This window comes from Zosterops lateralis, assembly GCF_965231275.1.
Source record: "Zosterops lateralis genome assembly, chromosome: 17".
Taxonomy (NCBI): domain Eukaryota; kingdom Metazoa; phylum Chordata; class Aves; order Passeriformes; family Zosteropidae; genus Zosterops; species Zosterops lateralis.
Window position 1 is genome coordinate 4,160,347 of NC_139777.1, and position 25,585 is coordinate 4,185,931.

Sequence of the window (25,585 nt, forward strand, 5' to 3'; positions counted from 1 at the left end):
TTTTTACTGGATAAGGAAAGGGAAACCTCCCACACACTCCCACCTCCAACACCGCTGTTCCAGCAGCCGACCACAGACGGCCGTGGCCTCCAAAAACCCTTCCTTCTCTTTTCCACTGCAATAAACACCAGAGAAGCTCCTTTGCACGCTGTATCCCATCCACTGCCAAGAGACAGAGCAATGTCCTGAACAACAGCCCTGGGAGCTGCAGACAGAGACATCACAGCAGCCCCAGGGATGCTCCTGACACCCAGCCATGGGGAGGAGGGAAGAACAGGGCTCCAGACCACACCGAGATCCCAAGGGAAACACAAGCAGGAGCACACGGCTCTCCCAGGATTCCAGCAAAGGGAAGTCAGTGATAAAATGCTTCTCCCCAGCACTGACCTAGTTCTCTTATCAGAGCTAATAGGGAAGTAGCAATCTGGTCAGAGCTGCTGCCCCAACCCGCTGGATTCCTCTCTCACTCAAAGGTTACATGCCAGTGTTTTCCAGACAATATTCTTGAGATACATTGCAGGCTTTTCTTTATTTTTGGGCAAAGGTTGGTGGTTATGAACAGAAAAGGAGCTGTTCCCCAGCACAGCTTCATGAAATTCTCACCAAATCACCACCAGATCCCAGCATTCTCAACCAACCAAGAACCTTTTCCTAACTGAGTGCTCACAGATGAAAAATGCTGTATTTTCATCTCTGTTTCCTCCTACAGCTCAAAGCAATCAAATCTGCCTAAATGAAATAATTTTTCATGAGTTTCTGTGTGTGTGATAGAGGGGCTCACCAGCAGTACTAGACCTGACACTCAGCTCATACACAGGATTTATCTGTCCTCTCCAATGGTGGATTTAAGGAGAAGTCAAGCAGACAGCAGCTCCCAGGTGCTGGGAGCCTAAAGCATGGAAAGAACAGCACCTGCAGGATTTCCCATTCTGCTGGAGTCAAGAAGAGGTGCAGACATGAAGGGAACTCCATTAACACTGTGATTTCCAAGCGTGGTTCCTGGTAAACTCCAGTGGACATTACTGAGAACATTCTCCTCCTTCTCCTTTTTTACTTAATTGGATCATTCCTTTAAAAATGACCAGAAGATTTAGTGACAGTAGAAATTCCAGAAGGGTTTGGATTTGAAGGGACTTTAAAGATCATCCAGTTCCACCCCCTGCCACAGGCAGGGGCACCTTCCACCATCCCAGGTTGCTCCATGTCCTGTCCAACCTGGCCTTGGAGACTTCCAGGGATCCAGGGGCAGCCACAGCTTCTCTGGGCACCCTGTGCCAGGGCTTCACCACCCTCACCACCAAGATTTCTAATATCTCGTCTAACTCTGCCATTCCCCCTTTTCCTGTCACTTCATCCTGTATCCAAGGTCCCTCTCCAGCTCTCCTGGAGCCCCTTTAGGCACTGGAAGAGGCTCTGAGCTCTCCCTGGAGCCTTCTCTTCTCCAGGTAAACACCCCCAGCTATCCCAGCCCGGCTCCATGGCAGAGGGCTCCAGCCCAGTCTCAAAGGAATAGACGAGCTGTTTTTTATTTCTCAATTGCAACATCCCTTGGCATCCATAGGAAGAAATTCTAAACATTAAAGTTGTTATAAGAGATCAACAATCTCAGAGATAAAAGGTTGCAGGTCCCAGTTCTCCCAGAGCATTGCACCATCAGGGAACCAGGACCTGCAGAACCCTCTGCTCCAAACACCAAATTAACCGGGACACAAATTCCTCCCAGTTCTGGAATAAGGCAGAAACAACAGATCAGCACAACCAAGGATCCCAAAGAGCCTGGCCAAGAGTGAGTCAGACTGACCAAGAGAGGAGCAGCGCTCTCCACATGACCCTGGCTGACCACAGTGGCTCCAAGCTCTGCTGGACCGAGCACAGCTCCCAGAGCGGCCGGGAGCCTGCGGAGAAGCCGGAATGTGACCCGGGAGCAGCAGGATGACCAAGTGCAAGGGCAGCACCTCGTGGATTAACACCACAGCCACACATCTCCTGCTCTAACAGCAAACAGGATGGGCTGCAGTCCTGGAGAACATCTCAGGTAAACTGGAGGAACAGCACAGAACAGCGTGGTCCGTCACTCTGGAATTTTGAGTGGATACACTCTGCTCCAAAAAGTGACAATGAACTTGGCTGGCACAACTTTCTTCCACTTCTCAACAAAACCCACCCAACAGGTGAGGCCCCCACACTGAACTGCTTTTAATGCTCTCAAAATAACCCCAACAACAGTGAATTGTCAAAGACAAGACAACATCCTCACCCCAGGACGTGGGAGGCTCGGGCCGGACAACGCCAACATCTTGGATTTTAATGCAGTACAAACAAGCTGCAAAATGAATCTCAGTGCTCCCAGTTGGAACTGGCGTGTGTTTCTCCACATTTCCATTTGCTGTCCTGCCAGCTCTTCTGGCCAAGCAGCCTATAATTCCAAGAGCACCATTGTCATTCCGTCCTGTTTCCGTAACGTGCAATTTGAAATCAGGGCTGGGGGAGGGAGGACGGGGCAGGAGGAGGCTGAAACTCAAATCCAGATAGTTCAATCTGCTAACTTGATTTTAAATCCCTGTCTCTTGGTGCCAATTACAGCCCCCCAAACATCTGTTTTAGCAGAGGCTTCCAAGTTCAAACACATTTCCTCTGTCCTACAGGTGTTCTTTGTCACTGACCTGTCGTGGGACGACAATGAGGGGGGGACTGGTGTCAAACCACGAAGGTGCAAAGCACCTTCCTCACTTCTCTGGGCAGGCAAGAAACCAAAAATTAACTTATGTAAGTATATTTAGTCTATTAAGGAGCTTTAATAAACATTCTAGGCTGTGAAGACAAATATCAGATCCATGAAAGAAAAACATCTTCCTACCCATTGTCCTTGACATCTCCACGGCTCCACCTCTGAGCTTCCCAGACAGGGAGAATCCCACCCAACCCAACACTGGGCAAAGGCTGATTCCTTGGGGAATTCTTGGACCTTCAGCTGGCTGCTCTCAGCTGGAGAACTGGTTTCCAGTGTAGAATTACAGCCTGTTCTTTGATGACCTTTAAGCTTTACTTACCTGTTGGCTTGACAGTCACGTTGCTGCACGTGCAGCCCACACTTCCAGCCCTTTGGGAATCCCTGTGGCATTTCCAGCAGCTCCAGAGGAGCCCGGCCAAAACAACAGAATTACACCCAGATAAGCCCAGCTGGTTTTTATGGGAGCTTTCAGAGCACTTAAGAATTCCCTGAGTAGAGGAGAAGATGGATGGGGTTAAGCAGGGATTCAAAGAACAAAAAGATAACCTTTACCCCCAAAGAAACATCAGGGAGCCAAGGGAAGTACGGAGAGATAACCCCAGGGTAGCCTGACCCTAAACAGGGGCATCCACCTTCTACAGCAGCACCTTAAAGCACCACACAGAACAAATTGGTCCAGAAAGGAGCAATTTTCCTGGCAGTGGCCAGGAAAAAGATGCTGGAAGCACAGCGACACTGAGCTAGAGGAGTTTTGTGCCTACCCTTCAGGCTGTGCTAAAGCAGAATATATTGCAGAGGAATGTCTGGCAACTTGTGTTTGCCTGAGCTGGCTCAGGATTCTCTCCTGCCTTGCAAATTGATCTGAGCAGATCCAAAAATTCAAATAAACCTTAAAAAGTATCACTGAAAGCTTAAAAAAAAAAAATGAAATGCACCTCCTGTTCTGAATGAGACAGCTGTGGGCCTCCAGCCTCCAAGATATGGTATCATTAATGTAAGTACTGCAGAAGGGAATTCAGTAAGAAATTAAAAGTGTAACAGTGGTCATTTATCCACATGTACACATCCTAACCACATGTGCTGGGGCAAATACCTGAACCATGTGTAAAACAACAACTCCACTTAGTAGTACATGCTACAAGTAGTACGTGCTAGAAGTATTCCCAGCCTGGGACCTGCCAGACCTTGAGTAAAACGTGTCACCTCACACTCCCAGCTTGGAAAGAAGGATACCAATCTGTTTCACACAGGTATGATGAAAAATGCCAAGGAAATGCCAAGCAGACACCCTGAGTCAGCTGGAGGATCAGGATTCCAGCAGGAAGCAACAAACTATGAAGGCTTTTTAAGTATTTAAAGTGGAAAAAGGGGAAAAAAAAGCAACTCCAGGAGGTAATTCCAGCCTTGAGCAGGTGCCTGAGCATTGAGCCTTTGCTGATGACAATCTTCCCTATCAAACCATCATCTGTCCAGCATGGCCAGTTTGCCCAGTTCCCAAGGGACACACTGCTTACTACAGACTGAATTTGTTACAGCCTGCTAATCCCTGGAGCTGCTAATTACACCCATTATCAGTTTGTCCAGCATCCAGGTCTGGCACCATGTAGGACGTCAAGTCCCCTCAGGTTTACAGACTGGTTTGGGGCAGCAGGGACCTTAAAACTCATCCCATTCCACCCCCTGCCACTATCCCAGGTTGCTCCAAGCCCCATCCAACCTGACCTTGGACACTTTCAGGGAAGGGGCAGCCACAGCTGCTCTGGGCACCCTGTGCCAGGGCTTTGCCACCCTCACAGGGAAGAAATTCTTCCTTAAATCTAAGTCAAATATCTCCTCTTTCAGTTTGAGTCCGTTGTTCCTTGTCCTGTCAAAACAGCTCCTGATGAAGGAATGCTCAGGAATGGGACACTGCAAAATGTGCTGCTTTAATACCGCAGGGTTTTATGTTTATTTGGGAGAAACAATGGATTTTCAAGGACTCCGGAACACGGTCTCTATGGCAACTATATGCAGAACCACGGCGAGGGAAGTTCCCATATTTCTAAATACTCAGAACTGAGTGATTTGAAGTCCATTTCCCAGGGATTAGTTAAACCAGGAACTGCAGGTGCAGTGCACTGCCCAGGCTCATTACAGGGATGGAAACAAGGAGTAGTTTCAGGCACAACAATTCCTATGGAGTTTTAGGAAATCTTGCTCAGACACATCCACTAAAAATGCAGAAATGGCTGCATTTTAGCTTAATATTCATTTGAGCTTAATATTCAGCTCAGAAGAATTATTACCTATGTGCTTGTTCCTACATTGATGGCAGCCAAAATCTGGAAAATCACAGGGAAACTCTGGTCCTAAAGGGAACATTTGGCCTCAAGCAGAGCTCAGCAACACTCCAAGGAGAGCTGTGAGCTCATCTCAGCATCAGGCTGAGCCTTAATCACTTTAAGTCAGAGCCCACCACTGGTTTATTTCCATTGCTCTTTCAAATTCAATTATTAAAAAAGGAAAACAAGACAAACCTAATTATGCTGGGCTGAGAGGCCCAGCTCAATGTCAGAGTCTCTGCAACTTCTCCCACCAAGAGCCAGACCTCAGACGTCATCACAGGCTCAGCAAAAAGCAGATTAGAGATCACTTATTGTTATCACCAACAAAACACAGACTGAGACAAAGCCAGTGGTGTTGAAGAAGCAAAGTGGTCATGCTGAAGAAATTGTCCTTTCCCTACTGCTGGATGATTCTCCCTCTAAGTCATCGCCACAGAGGAGAAATGGTCCAAAAGGGCACATTTGTCACTTCCAGACCAAGGAGATCTCTTCTATCCACCACGGGCACATCAGCAGCCTCCAAAAACCATGTTTTTCCCTTTGGAGGCAGCAGCAGATGCCATTTTCAATTTTTCTCTGTCAAGTTCCTGACCTACAGAGCAGGATTTTAAAGTTTTTGGGATGTTCCATCACAAAATCCTCTTCCATTTGAGCAGCACTTTGTGACTCCTTAGGAAGGTGTCTGCTCCAAGGGATCCCCCCATCTTACTGGCATCAGGAATTTCATGGGAAGGGGGGTAAAGTAAAATAAAATTATCCACTTGCCCAACAGCCACCTTCTACTTTCCAGCTACATCATTATCCCCAGCCATTAATTCTGATTGGATTTATATTCCCTACACAACCCCATGAACACAACTAATGGCCAGTGATACAACTAATGGCTGGTATATTCCATTAGGAGCCTCTCCAGACAATTTGTTCCTCCGAGGACAAGCCCTGCAAAGCTGCCAGTGGAACCTGGGAGCAGCTGAGCAGTTCTGTGTCACGCTGGTATTTCACATGTCTGTGTGTGGTTTGAGATGAGAAAAACCACAAAAAGTCATGTACTGAACAATTATAACCTCAAAAAGAAACAAATAATCCTTTTTTTTTTTTTTTTTTGCACGGTTACTCACAGGGGGAAAAGCAGAACAAAGCAATCCTATTAACAGATAAAAAGAAAGGCCCCAGTAAACAATTCTCAACCATATTGGTGGAGCCAACACATCCAGAAAAATGAGCTTTCACTGCTGCTTTCCTGAGTCACTCAGCGAAGCCTAAAACCTTTTTCTGCTTCATTTTAACTTGGTGCTCACCACCACTTGCAACTGTGCAGAATGTGACAAAAACTCAGCAGTTTCCACACTGTCAGCCCCAAGCCACCAGCAGCCTGACTCTTCACACATGGCTCCAGGAGCTGCCTGAACTGAAACTCTAAGCAGTTTCTAATCACACCAATTTCAGAGTTACCCACCAGAATACACCAGCCCAGAAATATTAAACGGGGGAGACTACAGGGAGCGAGCTAGAAGAGAGCACAGACATTTAATTCTTGTTCTTATGCCCTGCAAAGGCTTAAACTGGGGCACTTCAAATCCTCAGTGAGTTTCTGTTCCAACACATCCTCGGAGAAGGGCTGAGATTATCACAAAAAAAGCCTCAGTAAAACAAAAATCAAAACAAACAAACGCAGACTTTAAAAAGTCAAGTGAAAATGTGCCTGTGAGCTTGCCCAAGAGGACATTCCTGGCCCTGGGAGTGGTGCACTGATGACCTCACCGGGCTGCAAACTCGGGCCAGGAAGTGTTTTGCTCGTGTCTTCAGAAAAGGAAGCTGGCATCCCAGGGATATTCCTCAGAATCGATCCCCCAATGAAAGCCAGGACCACAAATCCCCTCCCCATCACAACACAACGTTTTGGTTTAATGAGTTGTTTTACGAGGCCCTTGTTAAAGTCGAATGTTGGGCAATGCTGGACGTGGCCACCACGATGTCACCGAGGGCAGAGCCCGGCACCCTGGGCTGCATCACCCAGGGAAAAGCGGATATTTCCCCCTTCTGCACATTCCTCCTCATTGCCATTAAACTGAATCCCTGCCTTTCGCTTGGAGTGAATCCCAGAAGTGACAGATGCAATAAGCATGAAGATTTCACTTGAAAAAATCCAATGATGTTTGAAAAGACAGCTCGGGAGAAGACAGAGCAATGCCAACAGAGAGCACAAATGCTGATTAAAGCAATCTGGATAAAAGGCTACAAGTGACCATTGAAAAAAATTACTATTATGAAGTGCTGTGTTGAAACAAACACCGAGCAAATGCTGCCTGACGTGTCCTCGAGTGTGTCAGGTCTTACTGGGGCTACCAAAAAACACAGAAATACACATATACCCAAAACAAACAGGCATTGCCACAAAAGTATTTGATCTTCTACCTTTGTGTACACAATCCTTAGCAAACACCACTATTAGCTGCAATAAAATCTTCCTGCAAGCACACAGCCATCTGGATTTTTTTTTTTTCCCCCCTCCTTGAGCAGAAAAGATGATTCAATGCTCTTTATTCAAATGAAAACGGAATAAAACCCTCTCCTGCCTCCTGCACACAACACCCGCTGCTTTCCCCACATCCAAACACGCTTCTCCCAGGACGTGCTGTGCCAGTTCACACCATTTTCCCACACTCCAGAGCTTCCCTCGTGCGTGCCACGGAGGCACACAGAGAGAGAGGATGGAGCCAGGTAATTTGGGAACAGCCTGGCCTAAAATTAAAAAAAAACAAAATCGGGAAATTCAGCAGCGAACTGAAAAAAAAAAAAAAAAAAAAAAAAATCAGCTGCAGCCTGGTGTGTTCAGAACATCCCTGTCGGATTTTGCCACCGTCCTTGGTGTTGCTCTCAGTAATCCCCACGCACATCTGCACTAACAGACGTGCTCAGGCCAACTCCAGCTGCTAAAAAAAACCCCAACCCTAACGCACATCACTTATCTTCAACAATAAAACTGTTTCCATCGGCTTTACTTTTGTTTCCTGGCGCCTTTCAATGCCTTTTTTTATTTTCTTTTTTTTTTTTTTCAGACCTGTCTCCTGTGCAATCAGTCAGTTACGGCATCACAGTGTCCTAGAGCTGAACCTCTGTGTGGTGGTGTCAGACACCTGCCCATGTATCCAAGCCCTTCCCTCGTGCTGTTTAATGGAATCAGTGAGAATTCCATAAAACACAGGTATGGGCTAACCTTCAAATTTCAGCGTTTGGCACATCGCTGTTAAACAATGTGGCTTCCTGCGCAGGAAAACAAAGCCCAGGGACATCTGCCCAAGGCAAAGGGATGGGATGAGATGGTCCTTAAGGTCCTCACAAGCCAAAACCATTCTGGGATCCCCTGGTGATTCTATGACATGTCACACAGCCCAGGAGTCCACACATCTCCTGCACAGCCTCGACAGAGCCCCCAATAACGGCGTGACAACGACCTGCTCTATAGGAGCCCCCGGAATACAAAACCCAAACTAAACCCCCATCAGGGCGCTCCTCTTTTGTCCTCTGCCATGGAGCTCCGGGGGCGGCACACGCCGGTGGCACAGAGCAGCTGCTGCATCGCCAGGGCGGAAAAGAAGGGAAAAAAAAAAAAAAAAAAAAAAAAAAAAAAAAAAAAGAAAACGCGCCGAACAAAAGCCCCCCCCAGCGCTGTCCCCGCCGCGGCGGCATCAGGTGCGCGGTGGGAGCGCCCGGCGCCGCCGCCCCGCCCCGGGCTTGCCCTGCCCGGCGGCCCCGGCCGGATGCGGATGCGGCGGCGACCCCGCGCCGCTGCCTAATAAGGAGGGAGCGGGGAGCGGCCGGGGCCGAGGCGGTGCGGGGAGGGCGCTGCCGCCGCCGCGGGCCCCGCGCTGACAGCGGCCGCCGCCTCACGGAGAGCTCGGCGGCCCCGCGCGGGAAGGGCCCGCCCGGCCGGACCCCCGCCCTGCCCGCCCGCCCGCGGGCACCGCACCGCCCGCCCAGCCGCAGCCTCGCTCCCCGGTGCTCCTCAATTCTCCCCGCTCGCCCTCACCGCCCCCGAGCCGCACCGCGATCCCGAGCCGCCTCCCGCGTCCGCTCCTCAGCCCGGCGGAGCCGCCGCCTCCGCCTCCTCCTCCGCCCGCCGCCGCCGCCCGACTGAGTGCCGCGGGGCGGGGCGGGGCTGCGCGGCCGCGGGGCCCGCCCCCGCCGAGACCACGCCCCCGGGAGGTCACGCCTTCTCCCGCCTCCCGCGATTAGGCGGGGCGAAGATGTGATTGACAGCTCGTCCAGCCAATAGCCGCGGGGTTCTCGCCACCACGCGCGGTCGCGCGCTCTCGGGCCCCGCCCCGCCGCCCCTCAGCGGTGGGTGGGGGGTCGTGAGGGACCTGAGGGGTCGGTCGTGTCCTCCCTGAGGGACCGGCCATGGTTTCCCTGTGCACCAGTCCTGTTCGCTCTGAGGGACCCGTCATGTCATCCCTGGGGATCAGATCAGTCATCTCCTGCCTGAGGGATCGGTCGTGTCTGCCCTGAGGGGATCGATCATGTCATCCCTGAGGCACAGATCGTCTCTTCCCTGAGGGACCGATTGTGTCCTCCCTGAGGGACCGGTCCTGTCATCCCTGTGGGATCGATCGTGTCCTCCCTGAGGGACTCGTCGTGTCCTCTCTGAGAGCTCGGCCGTGTCTCATCCCCTGAGGGGTGAGATGAGCCCGCTGTCCTCAGAGGTAACACTGAGGAGAACCAGTAGCTCCACAAGAAAACAACCGCGTCACCTCACGCTGTCACACCAAATCACAGTGGCTGTGGTGAAAAAAGGACGGTGACAAAAGCCCCTGCTAAAGACTGCAGAGCTCAATCCCCGCTAAGAACCACACTTCAACAAGACACCCAAGGCCGAGCTTTGAAGCCAGAGGTTCTCCCCATGGCGGTAAAGAGAATTTTGGGGATGCTGCACTTTGAGGTGTAAGGTTTGTTTGTGTCTGTGCTGTTGTGACAGGCCAGGCGAGCCCTTTGCACACACACCGGGCCGCACACAGGTGACACGGCCACACTCGGGGCCACCGCGGCCTCAGGGACACGAGGGGCGGGTGAACAACCCCCACGGCCCTCAGTGTTACCATACATGGCCAAAACCAAGACTCCTCCAGCTTCCTCCTCCGTTTGGGCCGGGTTTGCACGTTCATTTGCATGTGGTTTAATGTTTAAAGGGGGGAGGTGATGTTTCAGGGGAGCATCACCCTGTTAATTCCTCTTCTAATCTTTCAGAATTTGGAGGAATATGTGTCGTGACGAGCTGAGCTGAGAGCTCTCCTCTTCCCTCACGGAGCTGTGACAGGACCATGAATTACCCCTGTGAGTGATAGGTGCTGTTAAAACACAGGGAAAACCTCAGGGAGATACATTTGTCCTGGTCTGGCTGTCAGGGCTGATGGAAACATCAGAAGCTACAGATTAAACAAACGTTATCCTGCATTTATTAACCTTTGACACTAAATATAACCTGCTGATCCAGCAAGCAGGAAAGCCTCTCCTACCTGCTGAGCAACACCTTGATAAAAATAATGAGACACACAGAGATTGGAGTGGCAAGGCTGCCCCATGACAACAATTACCCTGAAATTAATCAATACCTTCTTTCTGAAAGCCAGCCTAGCACAATTACACCACTCTGCTCCTTCAAACAACCCCATTAAAGCCAAAAGAGAAGAAAACAAAAGCAGCCTTGGAGAAGAGCTGCAGGTAGCCCAGAGTTTAGGGAGTTTAGGTTGTGATTCACATTTTCCACGTACATATGTGACGTGTTGAAGGTCACAAAATGAGTCAGTGATAGAGCTGAGAGTCCTGCCTGCCCATGGATAATTTATTAGAAGTCTCATACCTGGTTGAGGGGAGGGTGTTAAATTTTATAAAATTGATATTTTAATCATGTACCAAGCGATGCTTTAGCCTGGACTGGAAAACAAGAACAAAGGCAGGAACACCCAGCACTGCCCAACAGCTCAGAAGGGGAACCAAGGAAGATTTTTGGCCTCCAACAGAAAAGAAAGTGAAAGACAGAGGACACAAAGTGAAATTCATCCTGGGAAATCTGATTGAAGCCTAATCCTCTCAAGTGCTGCCTCGGGAAGAGTGGAAATTCCTTGCTCAACACAGAGCTGGAAGAGTCGCTAAGGATGGAACTCAGGTGGAAATAATACCTGTGGAATTTTTACCAGAGCTTCCTAAAACAGCTGGATGGAAACACTCCAAAGAACACCCAGATCCTGTCTGGGATTAACGAGCTGTTTAGATCACAAGGTGATGAAGAAATTACAGGAATTTTAGGCTGAATTCACCAACAAACAGAAGAAACAGCTCAGGTTTTACATGTACTCTTTGGTTCTGCTGTAACCACTAATTTTCATCACTTCAGATGAGTAAAACCACCCTAACAAACAATTTAAATGTTATCCACAGTGCTGCAAGCCAAACAGCTTGTCAAAATATGCCACAAATCCTAATTTTTCTAAAGGAAAAACACTAAATCCTTACAGCTACAAGGAGCAACACGCCAAAATTTGCCCTATTTTACCAGCACCTGGTTAACACATTTTGCAGAAATTAAGGATTTATTAAAAATATATATAAAAAATCTACTTTTAGGCATCCCACATATTTCCCCCTCAGCTACATCACTGCAGGATTGCTGCAAACTATCTGACAGCCTTTATACGGAAACAGCACCGTGGCTACAGACTCCACCTCTGAAACTTATGTCAGCTGCTAAATTTAGCCTCCTGCAAATATACATCAATCCCATCCCTGCAACAAAATCCCCCTGCTTTGCTCCTGGGATGAGCCTGATGTGCTTCACAAGGACCACGTCAGGTGTGTCCCACAGCCTTCCCCACCAAGGCCATGTTTATAGTCAAGAGGAGGTAAAGAAATGCCTGAGGAACCATTTTTAGGAGGAATTTTGATTAATTTCTTCAGTTTGGTGTCTCTGAGCCATCCCAAAGGGGTGACAAACCCCATTTTAGGAGCCAGTAAGGTCACTGGAGGGATGAATTTGTCTCAAAAGTTTTAGTTTTGCTGAAATCCTCATTGCTAAATAATTCTGAATGGAGGGAAATGGCTCAGGGAGGGTTTAGAGACATCAGCAATTTAAAGTCCTGTTATTTTGCAGCTTAACTTCTAAATCAAGCAAAATATGCCAGACAGGACAGTCTTGAACCCTGGATTTGCAGGTATCCAAGTTATACAGCTTTTCAAGGACTTTCATGTCCCTATTTATCTATTTATTTTCTGAAGTATCATTATTTATTATTATTATTAATAATAATAATATATTTACTTTATCATAATATTAATTTACCAGGAAGTACTAGGTTCTCCCACATGAAATTTGAATATTTTTATATTTCTCCTTCTGTAGCTTCCATAATTTAGGGATCCCATCAAGGCCAGGCCCAGCAGCATTGGGAAGAGCTGCTCCTGCTGAAATCAGGAATGTGATCTTACCTTTCACTTAACATGATTGGAATTTAGGGATTTTTAGTACAGGAAAATGCATCTTGCCCATAACAGGGGCTTGGAATAAGATGGTCTATAAAGTCCCTTCCAACCCAAACCATTCTGGGCTTCTCTGAAATCTGAACTGATTGCAGTGACAAACTCTTCCCACTCCACTTTCTCTGTGTGGAATTAGATTTACTCTCAGCATTAATTTACTTTTTCTGCCTTGATTCCTCCAATGTCTGTGGGCACGGAGCGAGTGCCAGGGGCAGCTTTATGAAACGACTCCCAATCCTGGTTTTTAAGAGACGTTTCCTTGATCATCAACTGTTGAGCAGCTGCCAAGATGAAATTGTTCTCAGAGCCACCACGTAAGGGCTCTGGGTAATGGGAAATCGATTCTGTCTCTGGCTGGGAGGATGTGCTCTGCCCAGGGAAGTGTTCCCCAAAGGGTTTGTCTGGAGAGACAGGGAGAGCAAAATCCCTTTGGACTGGCCTTATTCAATCCTTGACCAGAAAGGGGAGCTATAGAATTAGGGAATGAAGATAAGGAGAGCAAAAACGTTCCATCGAACAACAGCCGGGAAGGGAGAAGAGTCTGAGTGTGGTGACAAAGAAAGAGAGAAAGAGGAAAACGTGGATTAAAGGACAGGGTTGGGAGCCAGCAGCCCTGAGCTTTATTTCCAGCTCTGTGTGACTTCTAGGCCCCAGAACTGGGGTCATTCACAGCCCCCCTCCCCAAAGGGCAATAAAATCCACTGTGGTGAGTGAGGGCCTGTGCTCACATCGCTCCTGGGCTGCTTGGAAGGGCTGAAGGATGCTGGAGATGGATAAGGAATGAGTGAGCATTAGGCCAGGATGTTCATTAATAATTGATGCTATTGTTATTAATGATTTACAATAGATTTCATCCAGCACATCTATTACTGTGTCTCCCCACTCTCACACCTTTTGTGCAGCAATATCAGTGTCAGACACATCCCTCCCAACTCAGCTGGAAGAAAGGCATCAAAAAAATGAGCTTTTACAGCAAAAAAGGAACCTCTAATTTCAAGTTAATCTATTTCCTCATGTATTTTTCTCCATCATTAGACAGGATTGTGAAATGTATTTTCACTTCTCTTCTATTTCTGCAGCGAAGGGGGGGTAGGTCCCAATACCTAATTAAAATGTTGGGCCACCAAATAAACCCAAAGCAATTGCTTGCAACAGATGGGATTTCCTTTGTTGCTGTCTCCGAATGATTAACGAGGAGGAGAGAGACAAGAAAGCAGAACTGAAAAAAAAAAAAAAAAAAAAAAAAAAAAAAAGCAGGGTGTATTTTATTTACAACATTAATGTCCTGGGATTGACAATTCCTAGCATCCTGAACAGCAGGAAAAAATCAGGCAGGCAGGGAAGGAGCCAGGGCTGGGTGCTGGGGTTCCTGGGCACTGATCACAGAGCCTCACTATTCAAGCACTTTGGAATTCTTTTGCCATCTCCTTCTGTTTCTCTCCCTGCTGTCTAGGATCAGGATGGACCAAAGGTGCTGGAAAAATCAGAGATATAAGAAAGGAAACACATAAGGGTAAATCCAGGTGAGGTGCCCGTTGTTTGAGATTTGGGGAGATCAATGTTTAACCCAGCTTTTAAAACCCCAACAGACTGTCATGGATAAAGCAGAATTGGAAGCTGTTTCCTGCTCTTCTTCCTGCTCCAGTGAAAGGTGTCCCTGCCCCTGCAGGGGGTGGAACAAGATGGGCTTTGAGGTCCCTCCCAACCCCAACCATTCCGCGAGTCAGTGATTTTTTTATTGCAACATTTCCACAGTTCAGCACACAGAAATATTGTCTCAACCCTCTCTCCCTGTTTCTTCTGGGGAACAAGGAGGTAAAAATGTGTCAGGTGGGGTTGGGCTGCAGCTGCTATTGCCTTGGGGAGGGAGCTGATTCCTTGTATCCCTTCTTCTGCAAGACCTATTCCATCCACCTGTTCCTTCCATCCCGGGAAGGATGGGCTGAGCAAACATCCCAGTGCCCGGTGTGAGGGGAAGGCTCCAGCTCAGCTGCACCAGACACCAGACAACCTCCCCTGGAGGACTGTGGACATCCACACTCAGATACCACCACCCTGCTCTGTGCTCTGAGCCTGGCAGCGCTTGCAGTGACAAATATCTCCCAACTCTATTTCTTTACATCGTGCAATGTGTCCTCAGCTGCTTCCCGAGAGCACAGGAGCTGTTTGTCATCCCTGCAGGGATTTTGTCATTCCCTGACACGCACAAACTGTGGCACGTTCACGCTCCGACTCTGTCGCGACAGTAACTGATCGCACCTACTTTTTAAGCAAACTCAGTTCGAAGCCACCACAGATTTCCTGTGCCTTAAAACACTTATTTTCCCTTATAAGGAAATGCACAATTGCAGATTGTCACTGAACAGAAGATGGGAGTTAAGCAGCGTGGGTCGGGTGGCTCCTTGCGGGATCCAAACTCTCTCACAAACACTCATTTCTATCTGTCCTATTTCTGCAGAACTGCTGCTTTACCAGGAAAAATTTCAACAGAGTTCACTTCTCCATATTTCTTTCAGTGAAAGGGTTTCCAAGTTGTTGTCATTCTCCTGAAAGGCTTATTCAGTGAAGTCACAGTGCAGGAGAAAAAGAACTTAGAGAAAATAATGCTGCTTTTTAATAGCTAAAATAAAATCACGTTGGCTCACCCAGTGCCTGGAGAGACAGAGGCAAATAATCCCACATGGCAGTGGGAGGACACATCCTATGGACACTGCTGTAGCTGCTGTGAGAAGCAGTAAATTGTACTTATTCCTACACAGGAGTCTGACAAAACAAATTTCTCTCCAAAACAGTTTCACTGCACCAAGGGCTTTGAACCAACACCTGATTCCCATTCTGCCTCCTTAGGAGACTCCGTGTTCCCTGAGCACATCCCGTCTGTCCCCCGCCTATTTCCCATCCACAGCCGCGTTCCCACCTGCCCTGGAACAGCGACCTCCAGGACCCCCCAGCCCCACGGCAGAGCCTGGACCCCTCACTCCTCACCTTTTTTGGGCGCTGGTGCTGCTGCTGTCCCCTCCGACGCCTTGGGCTTTTCGAAGGTTTTCTTGGCATCGGCAACTTTAAGCACATTCTCATCCTCCTGACTCTGCCTCCCCTTCCGCTCCGGCTCCTCCGAGCCCCCTCCTCCCGCAGTCCTGCCTCCAGGGAGCAGCTCCGTGCCCGCCGCTGCCCACTGCTCCCTGCCAGCCCTGGCCTCATCGCCGAGAGGCTCCAGCAGCGCCTCCGTCAGCGCCACAGCCTTGCTCATACTCAGAGCCAGACACTCCTTGCTGTGGGTCCTGACAGGGGGGGCCGGGGGCTTTTTTTTCGGGATGTAGGAATCGAGTTCATCAGCTTCACCCCCGAGCTGCTCCCTGCTCCCCGCCAGCTGGCTGCTGCTCTGTCTCGAAAGCTTCCCGGTGTCTCTGGGCACCGAGGGATAATTTGTGACCGCAGGGACCATTCTCTCGAGGCTCTTCACTACCTGCTGGTCTGGCTCGGGCTTCCTGGCCGGACCCTCCTCGCTGGCCTGGCCGTTCTGGCACAGGTCAAGTGTTCCATCGGGCTGGGGGGTGAAGCTCCGCGCCTGCCTCAGGCTCTCGGCCGCCTTGCTGCTGTCCCTGGGGATGTAGGAGACAGGTGTGCCTGCCTCTGGCTTGCTTTGCAGGATGTAATCCATGAGGATGGCGTTGCGCTCGAAGCTGTCGGACCTGACGGGCACGGTCGGCTTGTTCCCCTCCGAGGGGCTCCTGGGGCTCAGTTTGGTCACTTGCCTGCTCTCCACGCTGCTTTCCGAGTCCGAGCGGCTCATCTGCCTCCTCAGCACTCTTTCCAAGGAGTTGAGCCTGCTGAGGCTCGGGCTTGCCACCTTCCCATCCCCCGTGTAGCCCTCCTGGATCAAGGGTAGCGTGTCCTCTGTCTCTTCCCATTCCTCCTCAGGTTCCGTTTCTGCCTCCTGGATGAGGCGGCGGTACTCGCTCTCCTCCAGCCTGTAGACCACCGGCCTCACCGTCCTGCCCGTGCCCACCCGCCTGGGCACCACCTCCAGCTCGTACACCTTCGGGGGGGCTTCTCCCTCCCACCCTTTCCTGCACCCCTTGGACACGGGATGCTCTTCCAGGTACAGCTCCCCTGGCGGCCCCCGCTGCCCTCTCTGCCCGCTGCTGCTCATCTCTGACCTCTTGGCGGGGCCTGCGGTGTCGCTCCGGAGGTCGGGGAGGTCCCCCCGCTCCCGGCTGTGTCCCAGGCCCTCCTGGCTGAGCTGCAGCAGTGGATAATCCTCACATGTCCCTGGGGAGTCTCCCCTGGAAGCTGGGCAGTCTCTCCCCCTCGCCTTACTTGTGTCATCCCGTAAATATCCTCGGTACTGCCAGGTGGAGGCTTCCATGGCCGGGAGCTCTGTCACCGTAATTCCTGCTTCCAAATGCTTTGGGACTGGCCAGCCAAGATTTTTCCCACCTTGGGTCTCGGGAGGCTTTCAGCACCGCCTCCTCCTCGCTCCGCTCCGGGAGACGGCGGCACTTGGAAGCATCAGAGCCTGGGTCATGTGAACCGGCGTTCCTTGGCCTCATGGCCAGCCGAGAGGAACATCCCATTGGCACGACGGAGCCCCTGCTCTGCCACTCCTGACACCACACCCAGCACAGCTGATGCCACGCTGGTCCCTACCCAAACACATCCCACCTGGATAACTGCAAAAAAACCCTAATTTGCTGGTCCGTGGCACTTCACAGTCAGGACTTGCTTCCTTGCATCTGCATCCTTCTCCAGGGATTCTCCTCTTTCCCCAACCTGCTCCAGCAACAGCTCCCCACGGTTCTGTGCAGCAATCCTGGCTTCCCTCCGATTTCACTGCTCCCAGAGGGATTTGCTGCCAGGCTGTCTGGGCAGGATCACCTCTGCCAGCTCCAAGTGGGTTCCACGGAGAGATGGAAACTCGCATCCGTGCCCCTGTGGTGCTCCCTCCTCCCTGCCCCGAGCCCGGAGCGGCTCCCCCAGTGCTTCTTCCTTGGAAGCAGCACTCAGCCTTGGGCTGTGTCCCAGAGTTTGGAGGAGAGATGCTGCCTGCACAGAGCACACAGGGCAGAGCCGGAGCAGATGGAATGATCTGCAGGGATACATTATAGCAAAGGGAATTGCTGTGACAGAGAGCGGCTGCCCAAGATAAACACGGGAGCCCGACAGCAGCCTCAGACACGACTTTCCCTGCAGAGACTCTGAAACAGAACTTATCAAAAATCCCTATTAACCCTCTGGGCATTTCTCTAAATAACCCCCCAAGCAGAAGGTTCCTCCCTTTGGATAACCCTCCGGAAGGCGGTGGAGCCGGAGAGCTGGAGGGCTCTAATCCGTTTGTACACAGCTGGGATGCCTGGCATTGCAGCGAGCCGCAGCTCCAGCCCAGCCTCTGCCCCTGTGCTTTGCCTTTTATGGTTCCCCAGGCCGGGAAGCATCCCGAGGCAGGATGCAGGAAAACACCTAGATCATCCCGAAAGAGGTGCCTGCACAGGCATCTCTGAGGTGTCGGGGCTGAGTTACCCCAGTGTCACCAAAGAGTTGCAAACAGGACCTGACCCCAACCCAAAGGCATCCCCCGATATCCCATGAGGTAGGAAAATCCTGCAGGGCCTCATCCAGAGACCTCAAGGACCCAGGCAGCCTCTGAGCACCACAGACACACAGCAGCTGCATGTGTGACACCTGGAGCATGGTCATGATGCCACCACCATCTCATGCTGTGTCCTGTGTCAGGAGTGAATCCCTGCCACTGCCGAGGGGAAGGAGTGAGGGATGAGGGTTATCCCAGCCCTTATCAGCCTGGAGCCAGCCAGGACCCTCTCTGGGACAGTTCTTTATCAGTGCCCATTGCAGAGCTGCTCTGCACAGACAAAACCCCATTTGTTTCCACTGGAAGTCTTAAATCCCTGCCGAGGCTGCCCAGAGCAAACATAACCAATTCCCAGTGGGATCAGGGCTGGTGGCCGGGCTCCTGCTGCTCCTGCCAACACCAGCAGCAGGAGAACCTGGCAGCAGCAGTCCTGACAGGTAGAGAAATGCTGAGCAAGATGTGTGGCAGGTGCAGGAGTGAGGAATTTCACAGCCAAGTCACCTCTCCCATGGGATGAACTCACTCAACATTGGCACTGTGACCTGATCAATAATTCCACGTGTTCCCCTCGAGCCCTCATGGCAAACCCAGACTCCTTCTGGGCTTCTCACAAACCCTCATGATTTGGGGATATCATTGTGGTTTGGGCTTGTCCTGTGTGGAGAGCCCAGGGTTGGTGTGGAAGGGGTTTAGCTGTGTCCTGGGACTTGCTCTGGGTGCTGCGTCCCATGTTCCAGGGAACTGCTCAGAACTCTGACACAGCACCAATGTGGTTCTGCTCCTGAACCCTCTGCATAAAAGGAAATGGCAGCTGCTGCAGCATTGCTGCTCCCCGTCCTTCAAACACAGGGAGGAAGAGACTTTTAGGGAATACGCACCGAAGCCGGAGCAAACCTGACCGGCAGCACAGCTCGGCCTGTGCCCGCTGCAGGAACTGCCTCCTCTGGCCTTGGCAGCGCCAATTCACAGCTTCTGCTGAGAAAAATATTTACATTTCCACCTTTGCAGAGGCCAAAGTGGCTGTTCAGGCACAGCCCAGCAGGAGAGGCATCATCTTGGGGCTGCAGGCAGCTAGAGAACCACTGCCAGTCAACAGCTCCTCCTCTGCCAGTGTGGCAATGCAGCCACAGTCCCCAGGGGTGCTTCCTGTGGATTCTCTGTGTGCTACAATCAGCCTCACCCTCCTGCCAAACCTCATCTTGTCATGCAAAACCACCATTAAAGTACCTGCCCACCACCCCAACCCCATGGAACTGGGAAATGCTGTCAGGGAACCATCCTCCTATCAGAGAGTCCTAGAGATCAGCTTTGGAGCACCTGCAGCTCCTCCCTGGGGGAGGGATGAGGGGCACAGCTGGACCCTGCACCTTCCCACTGCCCCAGTTCCCAGCCAGGAGGGCACCCAGTGCCAGGCTGCCCCTGCCCACGGCAGATCCGGGCTCAGGAATCTCCTTTGGTCAACGAGGCTATAAATAAACCCTTCCCAGTCGCCGGAGAGAATTTGTGTTGCTCCAGATGTTGCCTGGTTTTGCCATGGCAACATCACAACAGGATGTAACATTCGGCCGTGAGGAACCGCTCCGAAAAGGACCAATTTCCAATCCTAACAAGAACAAAAAAACCAGTCAGGGACTCATCAGCAGCCTGGGCATGCTCCAGCCATTCCACAGTCCCGTCTTGTGGTTCCCCATATCCAACTCACAGCCACCTCTGGAGCTGGGAATGGCTCTGTGGGGAGGCTCCATCTTCAGGAAGCTGAACTGAGCAGGGAGCTGGGTCTCCATCAACCCAGTCAAGAGATGTGTGAGTTAAATGAGCCAACAGCAAACACTGACCCCAAAATGGTGTTGGCTGTAGGACAGGCTGTGGGACAGGGCTGCTCTTCCCACTCCAGAGCTCTGGGGCTCCAAACTCAGCACAAGCTTCCCAGCTCTGAAGAGAGTTAACCCTGGGGGTACAAGCCCCATACACCCCCTGTCCTGCTGTTGTCCCTCCTGTGCCATCGTGTCAGCACATCTGGGAAACTCCAGGGAGGCCCTGTCCCTCTGCCAAGTGCTCCGTGCTGGGCTCCTGGATCAGGGCAAGGATAGATCCACTTCCAGTGTCTCAGCTCCTGCAGCAGCACCTGCCCAGGCTGCTCCCACACCTGGAGATCCGCCCCTCCCCTGGGATATCCTCAGGTGAAGGAGACCCAAATGCTCCAACCTCACCCCCGGCAGCCCAGGGCAGTGCCCTCGATCACTGGCAGGTGATTTCCCCAGCCAGGGACCTGCTGTCCATTCTCCCTGTGGGAACTCCTGGCCTTCCACACCCGGGATGTGGCTTTGCTGAGGAGATCAGCAGAGCCCTGTGGGAATCCCACAGCCCACGTAGCTGTGGCAGCATCAAGGCCCTCCTCTCCCAGGTGGGATTTTCCAGGCTTGGAAAGGTGCAGCTGTCACTTTTCCATGTGCCACTGCTCCACTGCTGGCATCCTTTCTGGAAGGTGAGTGGCTTCTCCTGAACCCACTCTGGGGTCTCTGAAGAAACCAGGTGGAAAATGACTGGTTTTGATCCTGTTCCTCTGGATCCAGCCTTCAGGAGCATCAGGAAACAGCCAGGATCCAAAAGTGAGGGAAGCAGAGCCAGGACAGATGGGGAATGATAACACAGGGCAGGCAGTGGCTCCTGGGGTATGTCCCACTCCCTCCTTTTCTTCCCCCCCCCTTCAGTGCCTGTTCCTTCCCCACCTCCAAACAAAACCACAAAACTCATTTGAAAAGAAAAAAAAAAAAAAAGTTTATTTTATTTCCTCACAAGAAGCACATAAAATATCCAGGACATTTTTACAAACAAAAGTAAAAAAAAAAAAAAAAAAGTGCATGATGCATCATCCCTCCCGCGGACATACAGTACAAAAATCCTGCAGACTTCCATATAAAACTGGGATAAGAAATATCATGGAATAAAGGAATGAAGGTTGTTATGGAGTACAGCAATGCACAGGAACAGCTACACGTCACTCACCTCCCTCCTCAGGGACTGACCGGGACTGTCCCCACCACCCGGCCCGGGAATAAGGTGCCGGTTTGTGCATTTTCAGGATTTCTGGCAGGACGGGACAGGGTTTGGGTCTGCCGAGCAAAGTGTGGTCGGTGATGGGATGTGTCCCTGCACACCCCGCCCGCGTTCCGGCAGCGATGCATAGATAAACGGGATAAATGGGATAAATGGGATAAAACCGGGAGCAGCCGCGGCGGGCACGGAGCCCTTGGGTTCTGCCATGCCCAGAGCAGAGGGAAGCGGCAGCAGGTGAGCAGCGCCAGGCTCGGCGGGGACAGGAGGGGCAGGACAGGAGGAGGGACGGCCTCACTGCCACCGGAAACACCAAAAAGCACCAAAAACTCCCCAGAGAAACAGCAAACAGCAGAGTCCAACAGCTCAGCAGATACACAGTGTTTGTAAACTATGAGTAAGGCACTCCATCGTAAGGACACGTACGACACGTGGGGAGGACGAGCACATCAACCTTGTCATGCAACAAACCCGACGGGACGGGGGAGGTTTGGCTACAACCCCCCGGGAATGGCACAGGGGAGCTCCCACCAAGCCGTGTCCGCACCCCGAGCACAGGGAGGGAGCCCCGAGCCCCGAGCCAAGCCTGGGGCTGATCCAGCCACAGCCAGGGGAAGGCGGAGGGTGCCGAGCTGAGCCCCGGAACGCGGCGGGCTGGACGCGGCAGAACTCGGCAGGCACTCGAGAAAACAGCAAGGAAAGCAGGTGTTCGCTTGTATCAGTTCATGGAATTTTTGAAATGAATTCAAAACCGTCCCCAGCACCTCTTCCCTCAGGCAGGCAGTGATGGGAAGGAAGAGTCAGGCAGACACAGAGAACAGTAACCTGCGGGTGGCCCGAGCAGAGGGTGACAGTAGAATTGTCCCGGGCAGGGGACACAGAGGTTCCCCAGGGGCTGCTCCGACCCTGCGGCGCCCAACAGCCCCGGGGCCTCCTGTTCGCCCCTTCCCAAACCCGAATCTGGGTGCAAAGGAGGATAAAGATGATCCAAACACAGGGAATGGATCCAGCTGTGGAGTTTCATCCTGCCCTGAGCACCAACCACGGCTCTTCCCTCCCAGAGCTCTCCTGGGTGGAACAAGTGCAAATCAAATTCAGACTCGTTTGGGAGGGACAATTATTCACTGATTGCTTGTCCCTACAATTCTTCACACAAATGAAACATGCAGGATTTTATGCTTAAGGGGAAAAAAGGAACTCCAGGCATTTAGGGCAGGAAAACGCACAGCTCCCTTCCTGACACTGGATTTTCAATCAACACAGTTCACAGCACCTGCTGCAGCCTGGCTCTGCCCCGCCTCAAAGAGGGGAATTGCAAGAAAGCCTTTCCATGGAGATTTTAAAACATGGGAATACTCACACTCACAGCCAGGGTGAGCAAATCCACCTGTCTGACCCCCCAAATCTACTTCAAAACATCACCCAAAGGCACAAGGCCTCATATGGGATCAGGGGCACCGAGGTTTGGAGCACATCCCCTGATCACTTCCCAAGCTCTTCCCTCTGGACTCAGCGAGGGCTCACAAGGAGCAGCTCTTGACCAGGTTGGTTGCCAAAAACACTCACAGAAAACGTGCATTCCCCGTGGAATGGGTGCACTGCTGTGATCCAGGCAGCAGCCCTGGCAGGAGGGAGTAACACTGGACTGAGAGCACAGACAGTCCCTGGCTGCCCATCTTTCCTCCAACATCCCTCTCCTCAGAGCGTGCCCACATTTCTGCCCGGCTGCTCCCCCCAGCAGGACTCACGTGGCTCTCACACAGCCCTGTGAGGTCTGTGACAGGCCCAGCCTGGCCCTGGGGCCACCCAGGCTCCTGACACCACCATAAACAACACCCAGGATGCCCCAGCAGCTCCCCGGGCACAGGGACCGTCCTACAAAACCAACAGCACGACCACAAAAGACACTCTGTCACCTACTGGGGCTCCAGGAGAGCCGCCCCTCCTCGGCCACCTCATGTCACCCACAGCCCAGTGACAGAGAGTCCCCAGAGCATCCACGACACCAACACAGCTTCACATCACGAGGGTCCACAGGCAACCAACCACTGGCCAGGCTCTGTCAGCACTGGGACAACACCGACCACGACGACAGCAAAACACCCCAAGAACACAACACCTGTGACAGCCACACAGCCAGGGTGACATTGGGTCACAGCATCCCCAGGACACAGCTCAGCACCCTGTCACCTCCCAGCTATGGCCTGAGGAAGCCTCTGTGTCCACACTCCTCCAGGCCTTTACAGCTATGGGAATTCCTTCAAACAACAACAAGAATTCTGGGAAAAACCTTTTGGATAAAAGCCCCAAACAGCAAACCAGGATGAAAAGTTAGCGAGAACAGAGGTAGTGTGCGTGTCACCATTTTAAGGATTTTCCACAAGTGCTCTGTTTAAATCGAGACTTGTGTTTGTTCTGTAAAAAAAAAGTCATGAATAATTATTTTGAGTCTTTGAAACAGAATATTTCAGCATTTTAGATATAGATAGATAGAGATACAAATATCTATCCATAACCACACACAAATCCACGTTATTACACTTGGCAAACAGTACTAGGAAGAGCATCCTGCAGGACAACAGGCAAGTCACACACCAAGTCCTCCTCTAAACCATGCAACACATTTTATTTCCCTTGTGCCCTTCACCGTGACCCACTGTGGTTCTTTCCTCCTCTCCTGGAGCACAAGGAGGGGACAAGGAGGCGGCACCAGACGAGCTGCTGCAAGTCAGATGATAAAACAGCACTGGTGCAACGAATAAATGCTGCAAACCCCCAAAATCCAGCCCCCTCCTCCTTCTGCAAGGCATCAACTTTTGCCCATCCAAAGCGTGTTCTTCAAGTTCCCAGGCAGAGGCTTCACTCCTGGTTTGGAGGTGCCATCTGTGCTCCTCAGCTGGGGCTCACAGAGCACGGAGCACTCGCTGGACACGGCCTCCTTGGAGTCTGTGATGGTGGACACGTCCACGTCACTGGACAAGTCCTCGGAGGACAGGTTCAGACACCCCAGCTTGGCCAGGGAGTTGGACCTTTTGAGGGGTGAGGACACGGTGAGGCCGGCCAGGCGCAGCCTGGTCTCGATCTCCTGCGTGCGCTGCTTCACCAGCCCGGGCTTGCCCCGCACGCTGTGGATGCTGTCGCTGCTGGAGCTCCGCGTCAGGTTGGAGCTGCGGGAGGAGGAGGGCGTGTAGCAGATGGTCTTCAGGAAGTCCTTGGTGAAGCTGCTGGTGTGCTCCAGGCGGCACCCGGCCGGCGTGGAGGTTTTCTGGGAGATCCCCTCCAGGACTCTCTTCACCCCCAGCTTCTCCATGTCGTTCTCGGCGTCGCCGGGCACCAGCGGGGCCGGTGCCAGGAGAGGCACAAGGCTGGGGTGGGAGATCAAGTCCTCGTTTTCCTCCACGATGCTGGAGTCCACCCTGCCCAGGGGGCTGTCCCGGAGCAGGGCTGAGGTGTCTGAGGGCAGGCTCTTGAGGCGCTCCAGCTCTTTGGTGTGCTTCCTGACCAATCCTGCTTTCTGCAGCTGGAGCAGAGACTCCTGGTGCTGCATCAAGTAACTGTTGGCGCTCGGCTTTTCCAAGTCTTTGCTGAACAACAGGTACTTCAGGTCCTTGGTAGGTCTGGGGTCCTTTCTGGCCAGAGGCTCTTCCCTCACCGCCTCTGCGTGAAGAATGTTCCTGTCACAGTGGGAGTTTCTCCTGGGCAGCAGAGTTTTCTCGGGGGTTTTTGGCGCATCTTTCCCTCTCTCCAAAAGGCCGCAGTGCTGATCCAGCACCCTGCACGTGCCAACCTCCACAGCCCCGGCTCCCGGTGCCAGAGGGAGCGGAGCCTCGTTGTGTTTAGTTCTGCCTGGCTCCTCGGGGGGCGCCCTGCTGGGCAGGTGTTCCATCAGGTGGGAGTGCAGGTGGGACAGGAGGGGGGGCTGGGTGCAGATGGTGCTGCTGCGCCGTGCGGTGCTGGCGCCGAGCCTCTCGCACTGCTCCCCAAAGGAGTCGGGGGCCAGCCCCGCTGAGGAATACATGCAGTCAGTGCAGGACTGGTAGGAAGGCTTCACCTTACTGAGGATCCCAAACACGGCGTCGTGCTGCAGGAGAGAAAACAGGGACAGATCAACGAGCATGGAACAGACACCAGCACAGCCCAGAAGGTGTGGGACAGCCAAAGAGATCTGGAACAAAGCCCATTTCCACCTCAGGACCTGCAGCAGGAACTAAAGCCACGTGCTTTCCCAGCAGACAGTGTCTCCAAGGAATACCTACCGTGCCAAGCGAGGGTCATGCAAGCGAGCTGCCCACAGCACTTTACAGGGCACTCACTGGGCACTCTCTGGCATCTACATCCACAGCTTGGGCAAGCAAA

General features: G+C 51.9%; 2 protein-coding genes across 4 annotated transcripts in view; both read right to left on the minus strand.

Moving 5' to 3' along the window:
- CORO1C (coronin 1C) overlaps positions 1 to 16,030 on the minus strand; it is a gene marked incomplete at its 5' end in the record, with an annotated part of 46,543 nt that extends 30,513 nt beyond the window's left edge. Inside the window, one exon of one of the 3 annotated variants that reach the window (XM_083874191.1) lies at positions 15,571 to 16,030. In XM_083874191.1, coding sequence (XP_083730317.1) covers positions 15,571 to 16,030 — 460 coding nt within the window. Of the gene's footprint in view, positions 1 to 9,085; positions 9,181 to 15,570 lie in introns of those variants that run through there. The other 2 variants (XM_083874192.1, XM_083874193.1) reach the window with 2 other exon arrangements.
- Positions 16,031 to 20,632: 4,602 nt separating this feature from the next.
- Positions 20,633 to 25,585, minus strand: part of SSH1 (slingshot protein phosphatase 1) — a gene marked incomplete at its 5' end in the record, with an annotated part of 33,790 nt that continues 28,837 nt past the window's right edge. The window contains one exon of the mRNA XM_083874190.1: positions 20,633 to 25,310. Coding sequence (XP_083730316.1) covers positions 24,039 to 25,310 — 1,272 coding nt within the window. The 3' untranslated portion in view covers positions 20,633 to 24,038. The remainder of the gene's footprint in view (positions 25,311 to 25,585) is intronic.